The sequence below is a fragment of the Anabrus simplex genome, chromosome 1, assembly GCF_040414725.1.
Source record: "Anabrus simplex isolate iqAnaSimp1 chromosome 1, ASM4041472v1, whole genome shotgun sequence".
Classification (NCBI taxonomy): domain Eukaryota; kingdom Metazoa; phylum Arthropoda; class Insecta; order Orthoptera; family Tettigoniidae; genus Anabrus; species Anabrus simplex.
Window position 1 is genome coordinate 1101985898 of NC_090265.1, and position 13067 is coordinate 1101998964.

The 13067-nt window shown below is 38.0% G+C and overlaps 2 protein-coding genes across 5 annotated transcripts in view; one reads left to right on the forward strand and one right to left on the reverse strand.

The window, feature by feature from the left end:
• LOC136858062 (pseudouridylate synthase TRUB2, mitochondrial) overlaps positions 1 to 531 on the reverse strand; it is a 51732-nt gene extending 51201 nt beyond the window's left edge. For 2 of the 4 annotated variants that reach the window (XR_010858593.2, XM_067137311.2), the window contains exons 1-2: positions 393 to 531; positions 24 to 179 (exon numbers count right to left, since the gene is read on the reverse strand). Coding sequence is in view for 1 of the 4 variants with exons in the window: in XM_067137311.2 (XP_066993412.1) it covers positions 24 to 147 (124 nt within the window). In the remaining 3 variants the exon portion in view is untranslated. Of the gene's footprint in view, positions 1 to 23; positions 180 to 288; positions 337 to 392 lie in introns of those variants that run through there. The other 2 variants (XR_010858595.2, XR_010858594.2) reach the window with 2 other exon arrangements.
• LOC136858063 (14 kDa phosphohistidine phosphatase) overlaps positions 381 to 13067 on the forward strand; it is a 336762-nt gene continuing 324075 nt past the window's right edge. Inside the window, exon 1 of the mRNA XM_067137312.2 lies at positions 381 to 507. Coding sequence (XP_066993413.2) covers positions 471 to 507 — 37 coding nt within the window. The 5' untranslated portion in view covers positions 381 to 470. The remainder of the gene's footprint in view (positions 508 to 13067) is intronic.

Consider the following 13067-nt stretch of genomic DNA (forward strand, 5'->3'; position numbering starts at 1 on the left):
AGCAGTATTCAACTAGAGGTTACCTGAAGCTATATTGCCAATTAATGTTTTTCTTAAATCATATGAGCTTACACCCGAGGGTTTATAAACACATATGACTCCGTTTAATAACCTCCACGCCACAGGTGCTTCCGAAATAAGTCCCATATTTTGCTAGACATTTAATGCCATTTCGTTAGCTGGAAACATAATAGAGAAAGGCTCAAAATAGAAGATAATCATGTCAAAAATACCAAGAATGTTTATTAAATCCATTTCAAGAAACCGAATGAAATTATATTGTCATGCCCGTAATTCTCGATTTATTCATACAAAGGTCACTGGCAACATCCTCACAATTCTTATTTTTAAAAAAGAGAATGAATATTCGTTAGGATTATTTGAAAACACACCTCACGGTGCGCTAAGGTCGCAGTTATTTTTGTTGATCTCGTACGTTCAGCTAGGCTTTGCCTATCACAATAACGTGAATGTTAGGTGGGATTTGTGTCCGACAGCTATTCTCAGGTATGTAGTCCATCTCAACACATGAATTGAGTTTGTAAATCTAATCAATATTATTCGATAAGTTCGTATGTTGTGTTTGTGTTTATTACTTCCACAGTGTGTTGTGAAACCACATATAACCTCAAATATTCTAGCAGTTATTTCACTGTTTGCTAGTTTGCATTATGGTTATGGTGCATTAGATTGGTAACAAATGAGGCACATTACTCGTATTGTGAACAGTTTATCCAACCTAATGCCGTACTAGAATGAATAACAAACAACAAAAGCTTGTATAATGCAAAATTAGTATTTACTTCAACCTCAACAGTTATTGAGCAGTTATTATATTTTCAAATCTGATTTTCTACTTTGCCCCAGGTTTTTCATGGATTTTCTTGTGTAAATGATTGAATGATAGTGAACATTTATGTGGATAATTTGGTGGTACTGATTTTAACTTATTTTTTGAAAATGGATTGTAATAGGCCTAATAATAGGTTCATTGCAGCTAATAACCATTAATTAAAAAAAATCAGTTATAGTGAAATAAAAAGTTATTCACTACATACAGTAAGTCCTTAGAAACCACTGTCTCCTATTGCACTTCCGCCTGTGGATGGGGGCAGTAGAATAACACCCACGGTATCTCCTGCCTGTTGTAAGAGGCGACTAAGAGGGGCCCCAAGGGCTTTGAACTTTGGAGCGTTGGTTGGCGACCACCGGGGCCCTCAGCTGAGTTCTGGCATTGCTTCCACTTACTTGTGTCAGACTCCTCACTTTCATTTATCCTATCTGACCTCTCTTGGTCAACTCTTGTTCTTTTTCGACCCCGACGCTATTAAGTTTGCGAGGGCTAGGGAGTCTTTCATTTTCACGCCCTTCGTGGCCCTTGTCTTTCTTTGACCGATATATTCATTTTTCGAAGTGTCGGATCTCTTCCATTTTTCCCTCTGATTAGTGTTATATAGAGGATGGCTGCCTAGTTGTACTTCCTCTTAAAACAATAATCACCACCACCATCCTATTGCACCATTCAGCGTGATATCGTGCACATTGTCCACACTAAGGTTGGCTCGTGGAGTGCTTTGGTTTTACGCACTCGAGAGTGCAATCCGTGTACTGAGAAACGATTTATCATATGTCGAAGATGTCATGGCTTCAGTTGCACACAATTGAGACATATTTCTTTTTTCTTGGCCTGTAGCTCTGTTAGCAGGTCTTGGTAGGCGCATCTGTAGTCTTGTATCCTCTATATCAGGGATGGCAAACCTTTACCGCCGGGTGCAGGTCTTTTGATTTGACGCCCGTAGACGACCTGTGCGTCGTGATGACAACACATACAATCAGCCCCCGTGCCAGCAAAATTAACCAATGATGATTAAAATTCCTGACCCTGCCGGAAATCAAAACTGGGATCCCTGTGACCAAAGGCCAGCACATTAACCATTTAGCCTTGGAGCCAGACAGGGCCAAATTATTTGTATCCAATAGGTGGTGATGGGGCTTATTTTACTTAAGAAGTTCTTCATAGCCGTGTTAATTGATAGTCTTCGTAGAAGTCTGATAATCCTCAACGCAAATACTGCTGCTTGCAAGTAATCAGCTTCATTTTCTGTATCAAATTCTAATCACAGAGACTTACAATAATTGAAAATCTTTCACCGTTTTGATACTTTTTATTTGCTTTTCAGCAAATGAATTAATTATAAACAGTGCATGTTTCATTCTTATTTGAGAACATCTTCAGCTGTTGTTTAGCTTAGGTGAATCACTAAGTTTTTGAGTACATTATTATCAGGTACATTGTTCCTCTTAAAAACTATTTGAATCATTAACCACCACATTGTTTTAACCCTATCGCCCAGTGGGAAACCACTGCAATCAGCTACCCGAGTATTGGCGGTAAAACCATAACGTTTGCGGGGTATGGAGGAAATGCCTACTCCCAGTCCTGAACAACTAGGATGAACTTGTAGCGTTTCATTTGTCACCAATTCATACTTCATTAATCACCTTTCCAGATCACATCTCGAATTGTAAAGCCTGACCTCGGTCAGAAATGTTTTGATTGAAAGATGAGACAATCAATGATGATGAGTGTTCTAATGAATAAATCCACCGGTGTGGACAAACAACAACAAGGGTCTGCACAAAGACGCCACTCGGAATCGGTGAGGTGTCAAGTAGAAGACTTAGGCGAGTCGGAGCGCGTGGAAGCCCAACAGACAATCGAGAGACAGCTGACAGACAGTGGACAAACCCAGCAATGTAAGAAGAGACGTAAGTTCAACAAATCAGGAAAATTTTCATATTTTGCAACATTAAACATTAATTCAATAAGTAAGGTGGGCAAGTTGAAACATTTAACTGATGTGATGGACCAACATAGGATTTTAATAATGGCTTTACAAGAATTTAGGAACACAGACCAGGACCCAATTGAATCAGGAGGTTATCATCTCTACAAAGGACCTCCAGGACAAGAGTAATGAAGAATGTCCCCCAATTTGGTGTAGGTTTTCTTGTTCATAGTAGCATAATAGACTCGATTGAAGAATTTTCTTCAAACTCTTTGAGGATGGCATTTCTAATACCGGTAGTTAAAGTAGGGAATAAACTTTAATAAATGTCCATGCACCAACAAATGACAAAAACAATAAAGATAGAGAAGGAGTTGAAAACTTTTAGGAAGAACTTGATTACATATTATCAAAGATCCCTGATGAGCATATAAAAATTTTACTTGGAGATTTCAATGCTAAAATAGGCAGAGAAAAGAAGTATCACACACTTGTAGGAAAATGGCCAGCTCATAAATTAACAAACAAAAATGGCCAAAGATTAATTGAACTTTGTGCAGATCATGGACTCATTTTGGAAACCACCAGATTCATGAGGCGACTACATAAACTTATGACATGGAAATGCCCTAACGTAAAATTGGGAGAGTTTCATATTGATCATGTTGCTATGGATAAAGATTATCATAAAGAAATTTATAATGTCAGAGTCCTCCGTGGGGTAGACATTGACTCGGATCATTATATCTCAAAAATAAAAATCAAGTTAACACCAAAAAGGAAACACAAACGTAATCATCTCAAAGCAAGGAGAAATTATGATCCCAGTTACTTAATAAATAATAAAATAAGTTTAGAGAGATCCAAAACACCTTTAAATGACAAATTAGAGACGATGATCAACAAACTTAAAACCATAGCTGAAGAAATCACTCCAATTAAAAGGAGAAAGAAACATGCGTGGTGGAACGGGGAATGTGACAAAGCAATTCAAGCAAGGCACAAGGCATGGTTAAATGATCAACAGAGGAAAACAGAAAAATCTCGAGAAGAACTAATTAATGCCAGAAGACAAACAGCTAAAGAAATTAGGACAATTAAAAGGAATTATCAAAAGGAAATGCTTAACACTATTGAGGAAACATTTAATCAGCATAAAACAAGAGACTATTACAAAACATTCAAGCAATATCAATCTAAGTTTACCCCTCCCACACTTATGTTAAGAAATAAAAATGGAAAAATGGCACACAATAATCAAGATAATGCTAACATCCTCGCAGAATACTTTAGAGAGTTACTTAATTGTGAGGATCCTGTGGAACATTTAGAATTTGACCCTAATTCAAAAAATATAACTCCATTACAAGAGATTATACCACCAGTTTACAATGATGTGAAAACAGCAATTAATGCACTTAAAAACTACAAAGCAGCAGGAGAGAATCAAATAGTAGCAGAAATATGGAAGAATGCTAATGATCAGACTATTCAAAACCTACATAAATACATCATTGATATTTGGAACAGGGAGAAGCTTCCCGAGGAATGGAATACAGCGATAATCCACCCGCTGTATAAGAAAGGTGGATCGCTCCGATACAAATAATTATCGGGGGATATCCTTGCTTAATATTACAAGATTTTATTCAAGATTATATACACAAGAATCCAAGAACAACTCGACCAAGAACTTGGAGAATATCAGGGAGGATTTCGACCAGGTAGAAGCTGTCCAGATCAAATCATTAGTTTAAAATGGATAAAGAAGCACCAAAGAGTTCGAAGTAAGGGTCTAGTCATCACGTTTGTAGATAAAAAAAAAGCATACGACAGTATTCATCGTGAATCATTATTAAAAAGCCTTAAAGAATTTGGCTTGCACCAAAAACTTGTTAACCTCATTAGTATGACTTTTAAAAATACAAAGGCAAAAGTTAAATTTAGAGGTGAATTATCAGAATCATTCACTATAAGAACTGGACTTTGACAAGGAGACAGACTTTCACCATTGTTATTTAATTGTGCATTGGAGAAGGTTATGCATGAATGGAACAAGAAATGCCAACCAACTATCAAGATCGGTAGAAATATTAAACTCAACTGCCTTGCTTTTGCGGATGATTTAGCATTACTTGCAAATACAATAGAAGAGGCTAAATTTCAAATTAAACAACTAGAAATTATAGCAAAAAAAAAAAATAAAAATGGAATTACAAATTTCATTTGAAAAAACAGAAATGATGCCAACTTTTAAAGTTGATTTACCAGTTATTCAACTGAACAGTAATAAAGAGATTAAAATTGTTCAGAAATTCAAATATCTTGGGGAAATAATAACATGGAACACAAATGAAAAAGAAGCAATAGAACACAGAATGAACTAAATTTAACACGTTGGGTGCCACGTGCCGCCATATGGCGTCATGGTGGTCTTCAAATTTAAGATGGCGTGACGCCATATGGCGGCACACCGTTCTTGAAATCAGAGTTGGCGTGACGCCATATGGCGGCACAGTTGAGTTTCAGCCGATGCGCCGTAAATAATCAGCTGTGACATCTATGGGTGTAAAATTGGAACTACGTGAAGGGCGAACTTCAGGGTCTATTCCAGCTATGTATTTTTACTGTATGCCACCATGTGGCGCCACAGTATTCTTCCGAAGCCACTGACTGGTCAGTGGTCATTGTCACAGGTGAAAGCGCACCAGGCTTTGTTTATTCCACGTTTACGTACGTATTATCACTCAGTTTATATAGTTGTGCAAAAATATTAAAAAATGGAAGATATTGGTAATAATCTTACGAGGGAACACATACATGTGTTACACTCGGATTCGGTTGAAATTTGGTAGGAATATTCGTGGGAGGCAGTGGAATGCCAAGGTGAAAACTGCATGTACCCAGCGCAAGTTTAAACCCAAAATTGAGCAAATAAAGTCATAAAATTAAAAGTGCCGCGGGAGTATCGGGGTGTGGCGGAGAGGTAGGGAGGAGCGAAGCAGCGGACGTGAACCAACCGGGCTGCGTCGAGCTGCGCCAGTAGCCAGGTAGCGTGTAGTTAGCGCGTTCCCCTTAACTTCCCGATCAGATGTGCAAAACGTAAATATGAAAACAGCACATGAAACAAGTGTACAAAAGGACGATGTTTGAACAACGATGCCAATAAGGTTTGAAAAATTACAACGAGTAACAAGAACTCGGGCATGTCGAGACGCATATTTTCATTGTTTAGAGTTATCAGAAAACTGTTCACAACTATATGTAATGTAATATAAGTACTTGTTTTGCATTTTACTAGGTTTTCATAAATATTGCGTTAATTTGAATTAGGAAATAAATATCCCGTATTGGAAATTCGTATTGAACATTCCATGTCAAAAAATTCTGTGACACCATATGGCGTCACGCTATATTTTATCTTTCCTAAAAATTGATGTGACACCATATGGCGTCACGGATGACCATGGTATGGTGAGATAAAATTTACTTAGTACATCATATAAATACATCCCAAGATTATATAAACAGTCTACAACGCGTACAATTGCTTTGGCACCAGCGGAATGCAATTCAAAAACATGCCTGGCACCAGTGGAATAGTGTGCTACAATCGGCTCGGCACTCAACGTGTTAAACAAGCACAAAGACTTACCTGGTCAACCTATTAAAAAAAAATCTCTTTCAATAAACGCTAAGCTGAAACACTATAATTTCATAGTTAAACCAGAGGTAATGTACACTAGTGAAACTTTATTCAAATTAAATGTAAAATCTACAACAGACAAATTACAGAAAACTGATAGAAGAATTCTTAGAACAATTATTAATAAAAAACACCAAGTTGATGGACAGTGGAGATTGTTGCCTAACAACATTGTCTATCGTGAATGTGAATCAATAATATCTACAATGCGTACAAGAAGAATTTCCTTTTGCTGTCACATATAAAGATTACCAGACACCAGGATATTAAAACAGCTATTTGATTATTTTTTTGAAAAATAAAATCAATAATAATTGGTTCAAAGAAGTTCAGGATGATTTGGAAGAATTGGGTATAACTCAGCAACAAATCAAAGACAAAAAAGAGAAGAGGATTTTGAAGAACAAAAGCATAAGTCTCAGACTAAAAACAGTTGAACAGAAACAATATACTATATCGGACACATAAAAGGGCTTCCAGGTCGGAGAGAATGAGAAAGTTCTGGGAGAAGAAAAAGAAGAAATTAACTCAAATGTATTGATTTAAGTGCTCCAATGTGGGCGTAAAATATGTAAATAATTAATAATAAATAACAAATCGTTTTTAAGAGGAACTATGTACCTGATAATAATGTACTCAAAAACTTAGTGATTCACCTAAGCTAAACAACAACTGAAGATGTTCTCAAATAAGAACGAAACATGTAGTGTTTATAATTAATTAATTTGCTAAAAAGCAAATAAAAAGTATCAGAAAGGTGGAAGATTTTCAATTATTGTAAGTCTCAATACTGCTGCTGTCGCCCTCTGTATTACATGTTTCATGAAGGATCTTATGAAGGTCAGCAAGGTTACCTCAAGATAGTTAAAATCATCTACAATTTTTAGGGAGACTTGTTCATAGGACAGGTGATCTGTGGCAGCAAATCTGCCACCCCTTCTGAATATCATGTGAACCGTTTTGTCTATGTTTAACTCCAATTTGTTTCTTTTTGCCCAGGATACCAGTAGATCCCAACATTTCTGTAAGTCTTCTAAATTGGAAGAGCCAAGGGCCATGTCATCTGCATAGGTATGTAGAGAGATTTGCCCTTCAAATCCCTTCAGTATTTCCATGACATCTGCAGTAATCAGGTTGAATAAGAGTGGACTAATCGGGTCACCCTGTAGAACACCCCTCGTCTGGATGATAGGTCATGAGGATTGCAGGTTGTCTCTTACAGTTACTGTATTTTCCTTTAAGATGTTTGCCAGTATGTTTGTTAGATAATTTCCTTCTCTTAACATTTGCTCAAGTTTATCAATAAGAAACTGACGATCCAGCAGGTCAGAAAAAGCCTTCTTGAAGTCTATAAAAATGACATGGTATTTGCCTCCTTTATGTCTCAGAGCTTCTCTGACATTTTTCCATTAAGTTCTGTATCTTGTGTAAGACTGATCTGCCTTTTCTGAACTCGTATTGTTGATTGGGGATGATTTCAGTGGGTAGTTAGCAAGGTGAGTCTGTCCATTAGGATTTTAGAAAAAACTTTGAAGATTGCATTTTCTAAAGCGATTAGGCTGAAGATGACCACAACTAGGGCGAAACGTCCCAATTTAAGTGTTATGTATAAGTTTTAAACATTCTTAAGAATGTAGGCCTATTGTATTGAATAGTTTGACCATTTTATTAAACTTAGTTGTTTTAAGATAACCGCTATACAAATCAGAAGCGTGTGGGTTTCTTTTGCCTTTATATAGTATCCTCAGTAAGAAGGTTTTCCAGCTAGATGGTATTTCGCTCATCTTTAGATAGTTGTGGAAGAGTGCAGTCCATTGGAAAGGCAATTTTCAGATGTTTATTACAGATGTTGTCTGGGCTAGCAACTTTCTGGTTTTTCAGTCCCAATATTGTTGTTCTCAGCTCATCCTCCATAATGATAGGGAAACTATGCAACTTTCTCTTCTGCTTGTTGTTTTCAGTGCAGTTATGTCATTGAAAATGTGCCAGAAGTGGTTTACCCATGTATCCCTGGCAATAGATTGACAAAATTTCGGGGATCTTGGCTTCATTGCGTCAAAGTGGTTTTTATTGGTGGCTTGTACAATTTTTCCTCTTCCAGCCAGGCAGCCCTTTTTTTGTTTAGAACTGTCTTGTATTCTCATCTTGAGATATTATAATTTTGAAGATGTTCTTGAGTCCTAGAAGATCTTGTTCTATGGAAAAGTGTAAGAACCTGTTTCCTTTTCATAGAGCAGACTGTGTCGAACCATAGTTGTGATCTTCTTGTCTTTGGATGGAAATCTGTTTATTAATGCAGCTTCTTCAGTCTTTCCTTGTTGAATCCCTTCTACTACATCATTGGAGGATAAAGCAAACTCTTTGAGATTGTTGATATTTATACTTCTTTTTACCAATATTCTTTCTTCTGTTTCACTTGTAGATAGGGTGCATATCTCTATCTTCACAGTTAACGGTAGGTGTTTCCTTAAGGGCACCACATGTGAGTAGTCGAGTATCTTTATATTTGTTGCCTGAACGGCTGTACTAATAGATATCAGGTCTATTATACTCATAAGCCTACCATTGTGACACATGTAAGTTGGGAGGTTAGGGTCATTTAAAAGTTTAAATCCTTCTCCCTTGAGGTATTCAATTATTGTGTTGTTTTATGCATCTTCTCTATCAATGTGGCAATTGAAGTTGTTTGCCAGGATGGTATCTATATGAGACTGTGTGACACTGTGCATGTCAGAGAGGTTTTCAACTATTTCCTGTACTGTGTAGTTTGGTTGAAAATACGCCCCAGTAATGTTTAGATACATTGCTTTTACAGCTAGAATGTTTGCTGAGCTGTAGAAGGTATAATGAGGGGATAACCAACGTCATAACAGACAGAAAATGGGTTTTAGACTTGTAGTTTTAGTTACTAGTTGCGGCATGATTTGTAATTGTTCCACTACATAGGTATCTTTCTTAAGTAATGTTTTATACAGGTTATTCCATCATTAGGGCCTGTTTCATAGTAATGGAGTCAGTACCATAAACTCTAACCTGTATAAAATAAATGCAAGGATTGCTTTCAATATAGTCCATGCAATGGAAAAGACGATTTCTTCTCCCATTTCTTACCCTAGGCCTAGGGGCTCTTAAGTTGGGAGCGTTGGATGACGACCCCTCGCCTCTTTCTATGTCCATCTGACAGCTTTTTACGTTTTTGGAGATGCCGAGGTGCCAGAATTTTGTCTGGTAGAAATTCGTTTACGTGCCAGTGAATCTACCTATACGAGGCTAGCATATTTGAACACATGAAGCCCAACTCTTCACATTCATCTTTACTATCCGACTTCTCTTGGTTAACCTTGTTCTCTTCCAGCTCTGACACCATTAGGTCTGCGAGACCTACGGAGCCTTTAGTGGCTGATCTTTCTTTTTGGCATTACACTCTTAACTTTGAATAGGCCTAGTTGCAATTCATATTTTCTTCTCTGAGTAGTGTTGAGGGAAGATGGTTAATTCATTGAATGTTGTATTTCCCCTTATAGTAACCATCACTACCAAGCACCACCTCCCAGTTTTCAGAGTTATCCCTCTCTTCTCCAATTCCCCGGAATGTGTTTTCATAGAAGAAAGGTCTCTCTGTGATTTCAAGGATATGTGGAAATAAAAAACAGAATGTTTCAATCATTGGCAGACCTAAGTTATTTTGGATGGTAGGGCCAAGACAATAAAAAGTGACTTAGGACATTATAAACTTGCACCAGAAAAATTGGAGGAAAATTAATGGTCATGGTCCTGCTAACACAGTTTTGTACTAAGTAAGGCAACTATCACATTGATACTCAACAAACATACGACAGAATTTCTAGAAGGTACGGTACTTCGTACCAAAATCTGCCATGTACCGGTATATTCAGAGTAAACGTATTCCTTAAGGTTCACAACAGAATGTTTGTTCTCAAAATATTTTCTAATATGACCTTGAAAAGAGCTTAAGTAATTCATTTTCATTTTTTAATAGCTTACTACAGTTGCAACTACTGAAGAGGTAAAGTCTTCGCACAGTTTTTAATTTTACTTAACAACATTGAATTATTCACACTCCTTCAGCATTGTTTAGTAAGTTAAATATCAATATTATTTTCCTCAGTAGCCAGAAACTTGTATTAAATTAAAAATTGATCATCATCATATCATCCTCATTTTCCCATTTCCAGCCGACACCGGGTGGGAGCAAATATGATTCCTCTCCACTTTATTCTGTCGTTCCACCCTCCTTCCGACACAGTGTTCCAATGTTAAACCATTTCCACGACATTGTTTGGTGGTAGCTTGTCTGTGCCTGACCAAGTCATCAGTATACCTAGCGGCACTACAACTTTTGACGCCAGCTGTTGGTTGGGGTTTGCCTTTCTTGTTTCCACTAGTGCTTTGACGAGCTTCACATTCCCCCTGATTATCGCGAGTGTGAGCGGAGAGTTCCTCAGGTAGAATGCCTCACAATCGATGTTCCCCTTCTCCACCAACATTTGTAATGTTGTTTAAATTAACATCTGGCTGCATGCAAAGAGCATGCAACACGTTCTTCCCATTACACTTGCAATCGCCATTATCTGTGAAATCAAAGGCTTTGTCATCTTCACTGTATTCCATCTTTGCCCGAACATTGGGATTGCCCCCCGTATTCAAGCAAAAGTTCACACATTTCAGGTGTCTCCTGGCAGGGAACCATTAGTGCTAGTACATGAAGTGGACTTAGGCCTCCATCTAGGAAATTGGAACCATATCTGCTTAGTTCATATAGGCTATTGTTACGATGGGCTTGCCATACCGAAAGGCGAAAATTGATATGATGAAGTAATATTGAGCTCGATAGCTGCAGTTGCTTAAGTGCGGCCAGTATCCGGTATTTGGGAGATAGTCGGTTCGAACCCCACCGTCGGCAGCCCTGAAGGTAGTTTTCGGTGGTTTCACATTTTCACACCAGGCAAATGCTGGGGCTGTTCCTTAATTAAGGCCGCGGCTGCTTCCTTCACACTCCTAGCCCTTTCCTGTCCCATTGTCGCCATAAGACATATCTGTGTCGGTGTAACATAAAGCAACTTGTGAAAAAAGATGAAGTAATAATATTCTCTCCCTTTGTAAGTCACAACTCTAAACATAATCAAGATATTTAGAAAAACGTAATTGAAAAAAGAGAAAAGGCAGAGCTTAAAAAGAACTCTTCCCAGTGAGTTTACGTATATACAGTACGAGGTCATACAACTTTACAGAGTCTCCTGCTATCAGAATGGTGTAAAATAATATATCTTTTAATTTTTTAAATGCTTGAAGGACAAAATGAAATGGAAAACTGACGGGATGGGCAGGAGAACACAAGGTAACGGGACAGCCCCAGCGAAAATGGGATGAATGGTTGCTCTGCTAGATTTCTCTTCCAAGGATACACATGGAATTTTGCTGTTCTGTAAATAAGATGTGCTCTTTCATCTTTACTGAAGTAATCAAAAACACAATCCATAAGTTAAACTCAAGGATGCTGTGATATTCTTAAATAAATAGTATGTAATTAAAACCCGTAAAGTTTTTGGCAGATTTTGATACTGGTTCCCCTGAATATCAAGCAAAAATTGCTATACTCACCAATAATGTTTTCATAGAACAGCAATTGGAAAATGTTTCCTTAATAAACCTCTAACGCTTCTCATGGTTATTCACTGCACCCCAAAGAACTCATTACATGTGTTCAGCCATTAATAGCAAACTAAACAAGTGAAGGGTGCTGTGAAGAAAGAATTAGGGTTCCCTAGCTGTGAGCTTGTATTTGGGAGATGGTGAGTTTGAATTCCACCATCGGCAGCCCTGAATAAGGATTTCCGTGGTTTGCCATTTTTCACACCAGGCAAATGAAATGAAATGCCATGTGGCCTCTGGGGAGGCCTGGTGCAGGTATTTTGATTTGACTCCCGTAGGCGACCTGCGCCTCATGATAAGGATGAAATGATGATGAAGACGGCACATACACCCAATCCCCGTGCCAGGCGAATTAAGCGGTTTTAGTTAAAATTCCCAACCCTGCTTGGAATCAAACCCGGGACCCTGGTGACCAAAGGCCAGCATGCTAACCACTTAGCCATGGATGCAGACACCAGGCAAATGCTGGGGCTGTATCTTAATTGAGGTCATGCCCGGTACCTTTCCAATCCTAGCCATTTCCTATCTTTTACCTTCTGTGTGTTAGTGCGATGTTAAACCACTAGCAGAAAAAAATAATTAAAAGACAGAATCTATGTACTCGCTCCCTGAAGCTATTCACAGTTAACTTTGTACTGATAGGACTATCCATAACTATCTACCATCTACAGTCAATTGCTGCAACTTTAAGGAATTACCCTGTGAATGTTGTAGGCCCAGTGGGTGGTTTCTACTTGGCTCAACAGCCTGTGCCAGTCGAAGAATGTTATGAACGTCTGTCTTATGGCCACATGTTGCATAGGGTTTTCCTCCACTGATATTATATCATCCCAGCGCAGACTCCAGCTGTGCCAAAGAAGACTTGGTAACAGGTCATAATACTCCAAGAAATGGAGAGT